Consider the following 7,988-nt stretch of genomic DNA (forward strand, 5'->3'; position numbering starts at 1 on the left):
TCCAGCTTTGTATGTGTGTGTGTGTGGAGGGTAGGGGTCCCCATATTTAATTTCAGTTGATTTGATCTCTCATTTTATTTGTGCTGGGGGGTCTTCTTATTTCGTTTTGAACAATGGCCTACATCTGGAGGGCACCATTCATATTAAAATGCTCCCGTTTCCATGGCTCTTTATTGTGGGGGTCTCCCTCTTTAATTTTCTAGTTTTCTGTGGTGTGTGTTATGATGGTTGTGGGCAGGGGGGGCATTTTTTGATTACTGTAACATCCAAGTTCTTTATGGTGGTGGCTTTTCAGATTTCATATTTCTTTTTTTCTTTATTGTGGTGGTCTTTCAATTTAAAATCCCATCTCTCTATGGGATGTACGGTGGTGGGGGTGGAGCTGGGGGTCTTTTAATGTCGCTAATTACAGGAGGGAATATTTCCTATGATAATGTCCCACTTCTGTATAAAAGGAGTGACTTCCTATTTAATTTCTCTTTATTGGGGGTGTCTCTCTATTTAATTGCCCCTCCTACTATATTCCCCGTGTGTGTGTGTGTGGAAGGGGAATCTTTTAATTTGATTTTTTAACAACGGACAACGGACAGGGATTATGTCTCATACAATAAAAGATGATTTTGAAGTTCTCTCTCATGGGGGGCTTTTCTTCTTTAGTTTTTGTTTATTCTAGAAGGGTCTCCCTATTTCAAACCTCATCTTTTTGTTGGGGGGTGGTCTTTTATGTTATTTTTAACAACTGGTCACTTCATTTTCTATTATAATGTCCCAGCTCTGTATGGTTGGGGGGGTCTCTCTATTTAATCTCCCCTTCCACACTGCTCTCTGTGTTTGTGTGTGTAATTGAGGGAGTCTTGTTATTTGCGTTTTCAATAATGGACTACGTCACTGGTTTCATTTCATAATATAATCTTTTTACGAATCGTAGGTCCTTTCTGAGCACTAGGGGTGCCCTTATAATCGGCTCTTTTGTTTTGAGCTTTCACCCCCACTACCGACCCTGTTTTGTCTTCGGTAGTCTCCAACACCCCGCACCCCCCTCCCGTCACAATCTGATAATCACACAGCTGAGATTCCAGTCTTGAGACTTCAGACCCCCACCCCCACTTCCACTCCCACCCTCGCAGCCGCTCCTCACATGATGAGTTAAGCCCGACCCGCTGCTTCCCGCACCGCCGCACCGCACTGAAGCGACCTGCTCCCTGGCCTCTGAAGGCCTCGCCGCACCTCGGGGGACGAGGCTGTGAAGTTTGCCCGCAGTCCGCGTATCATTTACATACGTCACCATAGCGACGCCTTGCAGCTGAGACGCCTCAGGTTCGGGCACGCGCTCGGGCTCGCGCCTTCAAAACTGCAAAACATCTGCCGGTCTTTTTCTGGAACGGAGGAAGATGCGCGTGGGTCAGGGTCGCCGGGGGCAACGTGATGTCCGTTCGGACTACTTGAATAGAGCCCCCCCCCTAAAGAGGGAAGGAAATGACATCCAGCCTTGTTGGTATACTGATTTCAAACACCCCCTTACCCATCGGGTCACTAAGCAGTAGAAGTGAGATTTTAACTACCAGGTTTGTGCGTTCAAAAAGTTTGCCTGTTGAGACACACGTTGTCACCTCTTTTTATCTTGTTACTCATTTCCAGTAAACTGGGAGTGTCATAAACCTACAGGTAGTCACCAGGCCACAGAGAAGCAATGAGGCAGACTAAGGCATAACTCATGGGGGGCAACAGCAGGCAGGGGACGATGACTTGGGCTCAGAGAGAAGGTCTAAAGCACCAGGATTTAAAAGGGACACTGGGGTTAAGTGGGACTAGTAAATGGAGGGATGGATAAAGGGATGGTTGGTGGGAAGAGAGGGTGGGTGGTTAGGTGGATGTGTATAGATATACTGAACATGCGGATGGTTGGATATTTGTGGAGAAGCCTGTTGGTATATGGGGGGTTAGGTGGATACCTGGATGGATGGATGGATGGATGGATGGATGGATGGATGGATGGATGGATGGATGGATGGATGGGAAATTAGAGAGAAAGGTGCAAAGACAGGAGGAAGATGGGTATATGGACACATGGAAGGACTGATGAATAGATACCAGACATCTATGGGAGGATAGATAGATAGATAGATAGATAGATAGATAGATAGATAGATAGATAGATAGATAGATAGATAGATAGATAGATAGATAGATAGATAGAATTTGGTATAGTAGGCAGGATTAGATAGATAGATAGATAGATAGATAGATAGATAGATAGATAGATAGATAGATAGATAGATAGATAGATAGATAGATAGAATTTGGTATAGTAGGCAGGATTAGATAGATAGATAGATAGATAGATAGATAGATAGATAGATAGATAGATAGATAGCAGGGGTGGAAGTAACGAATTACAACTACTCACGTTACTGTAATTAAGTACTTTTATCGGGTACTTGTACTTTTATGAGTATATTTTAAAATCTGTAATTTTACTTGTATTTAAGTACGAATTAAAGTAAAGAATCTACTTCGCTATAATTAAAATGACAATTCGTTCCTGAGTACGCCAAAAATTTGAATTAATATTCAGACTTTTGACAGGCATTTCGGTAGCCAATAAAAGTATCCGATGGCAAACGGACCAATGACCCCTGATATTTGGACTTGAAAAAAGCACCCGCCCCCGCTGCAGCAGGTTTTGATCATAATCGCACAGTGAAGGAGCTCGGAGTAATGTAAGGATTGAAGGTTTGGAGAAACAAACTTCATGGAGGACAGCAACATTCAAAGCAGTGAAAAAGATCAAGAAATACTGGAGGATGAGCGCCCCTGGCCGCACCTGGAGGAGCTGTTCACGTACAGAGGGAGGAAAGGAGACAGCGTGCTAATGCAGTGCAAACTTTGTTTGCCATCTGCGATGATTTCGGCATACAAGACTTCAGCCTCTAATCTCAAAAAACACATTATGGTAAGAAAACTTACAGCGATTTTTTTGTTATACTATTTTCATTTTTTAATATGTCTAAGGTAACTAGCTTGTCTACTTGAAGCCAACAAATGTCATCCGTTAGCCTGCGATTCAAGTATAACTGAGCTAGCTAACCTATGTACGCGCTCGCACGCATGCATATTTTATATTAAAAAATACTATCACAAAATATTAGGGGAACCATTGTAATATTTATATGTCATTGAAATGTATTATTATCAGGCATGGTTTAGACATCTATGTCATCAGGAAGGCACCAGAAAAAGGGACCTCAAAGTTTACTATTATTGAAGTTAATTTAGAGCACGGATGCTGTGAATGTCAGAGCTGTAATAAATAAAGTTCCCCTGCATACTTTAAAAGAGTCTCGCCATCATTTCATTTTTCACAATTTGTGAAAACAAGACACCACTTTCATTATCTTAAGTTTATCTCAGTATTTTCAGTCACTTAACCCTCAAAGATCCGCTGCGGCGACAACACATTCAGCCACATATAGAAGCTGTAGCAGGCTCAGTTTTAAAGCTAAAGAAAAGATACTTGTATCGCCTAAAACCATAAGAATAAAGGTGCCAGCTATGCACCCATGATATTTAGAGCTAATTTTTAGTGATGCCCTTATAATCTCGGGAATTAAGGTATCAGAATGAAATTGCTTCTGGTGCTACCCAAGTATTAGCTTTAAAGACATGCCCACATAATACTAATCCCACGCAATTTGGGGCAAAGAAAAAATTTTTTTTGCATGCAGCATTTATGTAAAATTTGCCTCATTTTTAATATTCCTGCACACTGGGGCCAAATACACAGTATTTGACTGTACTGGAATTGCATAAATGGGTTTGACTGGAGAAATTTAACACCCCCCCCCCCCCCCCAAAATATAAAAATGGATGTATGGTTGGTTTCTAATGATTAAACAAATTTACCACACTTCATTCTAAACAATCAAACTTTAGCTTAAATAATTACTATAGGTGAATGATTTTTTTTATTTATTTATGTTTTTTCTTTAGTGTTGAAAGTAGTGATACGAGGAAGTGATGTTTAGAGTCTGACTGATATATAGTTTGGCTGATATAATTTATATTTTCCTTTGTATAATTCCTCTGTGATCTTTCCAGAGGAAACATCCATCAAAGATTGATCAGTACCATGACATCATTGCGACATCAGCTAGTCGTCAACGGAAGACCACAGCCACACCAAACAAGCTCTCAGCAAGTAAGCAAGCCAAGTTACCAGATATGATGTTGGCACCTGTAAGCAAACGTGTCCCTCAAGCAACTATTGACAAGCTTATCATCAATTTCATATGTGAAGGTCTACAGCCATTTGCAGTAGTTGAACAGCCAGCTTTCAAAGAATTAATTACCACATTGCAACCTCATGCCAAAGTCATCTCCAGGTCCACCGTTCGTACCAGAATCTGTGATGCTGCCGAGGACATGAAGACAACTATAATTGCAGAACTGGGTAAAGCCAAATTTGTTGCAACCACCACTGATTGTTGGTCAGCTCATCAGAAAAGTTACCTTGGCGTCACTTGCCATTGGATAGAGGAAGAGTCCTTGGAAAGAAGATCTGCAGCACTAGCGTGCAAAAGATTGAGAGGGTCTCACACATTTGACATGATTGCTAGTGCTCTTGATGATGTCCATTGCCAATACAAGATTAGAGACAAAGTTGTAAGGACGACAACTGATAGTGGATCCAACTTTATCAAAGCTTTCCATGTGTTTGGGGCACAGAATGATGCAGAGGTAGATGAGGATGAAGCAGACTTGGATGCTCTTGATGTGAGTGACCATATTGAATATCATGATACAAGTGTAATCCTTGATGAAGACTCTGGTATGGAATATCAACTACCCCCACATCAGCGATGTGCATGTCACCTGTTAAATCTTGTGGCAACAGCAGATACAGCTCTTGCAGAGTGCATGAATGACACCTACAAAAGGCTTTTCCGTGCAACCTTTGCAAAATGCCAGGGCATTTGGAACAAAACTGGGCGATCTCATTTGGCTAGTGAAGTAGTAGAGGACAAGTGTGGGCTACAGATCATTCGTCCCAGTGCAACACGGTGGAATTCAACCTATCTTGCCATTGAAAGAATAATACGCATCATTGACGAGAAGGGGGAAGATGCCATGAGAAGTGTATGTGACGAATTCAAGGTGAAAATGTGAGTAATATTAAGTATCATTTATGCAGTCTCATCCTATTAAAGTCATAATTGGCTTAGTTGTTTATGTTATACACGTTTTATCTTCCAGGTTGAGTCCTGCAGAAGTTGCATTCCTCCGGGAGTATTGCATCACCATGAAGCCGCTGGTAAAAGCTTCAAACATTCTCCAGTCAGAGTCCAGCACCTACATGGGATGGTTGCTGCCAGTAATCCACCAACTTCTATCAAAACTGAACAGGCTGGAGACATCAAGCAAGACCTGCATGCCACTCATCAAAGCCCTGCAAAATGGCCTGCAGAAGCGTTTTGGACAGATGATGGCGGATCCAGACTTGGCTGCTGCTGCAGTCCTTTTACCCAAGTTCAAGACCTCCTGGACTGACAGAGCAGATGTTATAGAGGCTGGTAAGTTCAAATTTATATATTTGCATGTTGCTATGACTGCATACTGGTATAAGTGTATATATGTTATATCTCAGTCATGATAGTTCCTCAAAATATTAAAGTATCATTTGTTGTGGGTATTTAAAAATAGTCACATAAATTAAAGTAATTGTGTTCCAATTACAGCCTTGACATACCTGAAACAACATCTTGAAACCACGGAGCATGAGAGTGAGCATCAGCAGAGAGAGTCATCTGATGATGATGATTTCTTCTCCAGACCACTCTCCAGAATGATGCAAAGTCCCATTGAGCTTGATGGTTACCTTGCATGTGCCTCGGACAGCATGGAGCTGCTTCACTCCTTCCCAGCAATCAAGAAGCTGTCTCTTAAGCTAAATACAGCTCTGCCTGCATCAGCTGCATGCGAACGGCTTTTTAGCTGTGCTGGTCTACTATTCACATCCAAACGAAGCCGGATAGACTCTATGAATTTTGAAAATCAGCTTTTGCTGAAACTTAACAAAAGGTTCAGAAAGTGAACTGTCCAAGACATGTTTCTTATGTCCAAGGCTTTAAGGCCCTTGCCCAGCTGTTTGTTTGCAGTACTCTGGTAAAAGTTTATACTACAGGCAAAACTCCTGTTTAATCTTTGTTTGTTTAGAAAACAAATTTCTTAAATTTGATCCATTCATATACTTCATCAGTAATGTAGAAATATTTGTAGTAGCTGTTTTCCACATGGTTCTCCGATTTGATTCAATGGTTTTTGATAATTCATTAAATATCAACATCCAAAAAGTAACTAGTAGTCTGAGTAGTTTTTGAGATGAGTAATTTGTACTTTTACTTAAGTACTTTTTTAACACTAGTACTTTTACTTGTAATTGAGTATTATTTCAGCAATGTAACAGTATATGTACTTAAGTACAAATTTTCAGTACTCTTTCCACCACTGATAGATAGATAGATAGATAGACTTTTAATCCCTGGATGTGTGGATGAACAGGTGGATGGGCTGATGGATGGACATACGGATAAATAGATGAATAGATGGATTCCTGAGTGTATGGTCAATGAATGGATGTGCACTTACAGTTGATAGGTGGATGGAATGATGTATGGATATTCTGACAAGTTTACAGATGTATAAGTATATGGATGGATGGATGGATGGATGGATGGATGGATGGATGGATGGATGGATGGATGGATTGGACTGACAGAGGATGTGTGGATGCAGAGGTGGATGGATAGAGAGACAGGAGTGACAGATGGATGTGTTTATAGATGAGTAGGTAAATGGACTGATGCAGAGATGGACAGCAAGACGGGTGGATGGATGGATGTATTTGTGGACAGATGGATGAATGGACTGATCAAAAATTCTAGTTGGATGTGTGGATAGATGGACACACTGTACATAGGGGGAGAGATGAATGGATGGATGCCTGGATGTGTAGGAGCACTGGTGGATAGGACAATGTATGGATGAATAGGTGGGTGGATGGATAGATACCTGGATGTGTGGTTGGGCAGATGTCTGGATGTATCTATGTATGGATAGATGAATGGATTGACACCTGGATATATTGGTGGATAGAAGGATGGATGAAAGATTGGAAATATGGATGGATGCCTTGGTGTATCGATGACATGACATGACAATAAGAGGGGTCCGTGTAATGACGTGACCCAGGCGCAGTTTATGGGCCACAGCCAAGTGACACCCAACCCCCATCCCATGAATCATGACAGAATAATTTAGTGCCATTGATCCCCCCAGACAGGTCGGCTTTATTGCCGTGTGATGAGATTCCGTCCTGTGCTGGCGGTCTGTGGATGAGGGGTTCGTAGTTGGGGGCTTGATGCTTACTTCTCTGTCTTTTTCACACATTTGCTGATGGGTAAGCAGGATTCAAGTTGGGCATCACACCTCTGGCGCCAGTGACATGCTGCCAGCGCTGAGGGGTTTGTCTCTTTCTTTCTACTGCTGTTGCTCCACAGGACATCTCCCACAGTTGACACCATTTCATTCTGTATGTGTACCACCCTCACTCCTCCAAACACCTCACACACACACACACACACACACACACACACACAGAGGAGGCTGTCACCATATCCCCCTTTGTTTCTTAATGCCAATTATCCTAATCCTGACACCACTGATGGGGTCCCAGCCTTGTCGGTTGAGCTCATGCTGACCTTTATACCCCTAATCTACAGCTTTGGGACATGTTGACGATGAGCCTTTCCAGTTCCAGTCCCCTCAAGCAATCTGAAATTTGCCTATAATGTTTTGAAATATCACAAAAAGATGTGACAATTAATGACAAACGGGAACGAACGGCTGCGCCTGGGGCTCAATGGGACGGCCCCTCCTTCCTTCACTGCACGTGTCCTTGGCAGCCCACCCCATCGGGCCGAGTCTCATCT

General features: G+C 42.2%; 1 protein-coding gene across 1 annotated transcript; it reads left to right on the top strand.

Moving 5' to 3' along the window:
• The first annotated feature begins 2,583 nt into the window (after positions 1-2,583).
• LOC114664401 (E3 SUMO-protein ligase ZBED1-like) lies at positions 2,584-5,984 on the top strand. The gene is made up of 3 exons (XM_051936219.1): positions 2,584-2,953; positions 4,099-5,162; positions 5,254-5,984. The coding sequence occupies exons 1-3, from the start codon at positions 2,753-2,755 to the stop codon at positions 5,648-5,650; spliced, it is 1,662 nt and encodes a 553-aa protein (XP_051792179.1). The 5' UTR covers positions 2,584-2,752; the 3' UTR covers positions 5,651-5,984.
• Positions 5,985-7,988: the final 2,004 nt, after the last annotated feature.

The sequence above is a fragment of the Erpetoichthys calabaricus genome, chromosome 14 (genome assembly GCF_900747795.2).
Source record: "Erpetoichthys calabaricus chromosome 14, fErpCal1.3, whole genome shotgun sequence".
Taxonomy (NCBI): domain Eukaryota; kingdom Metazoa; phylum Chordata; class Cladistia; order Polypteriformes; family Polypteridae; genus Erpetoichthys; species Erpetoichthys calabaricus.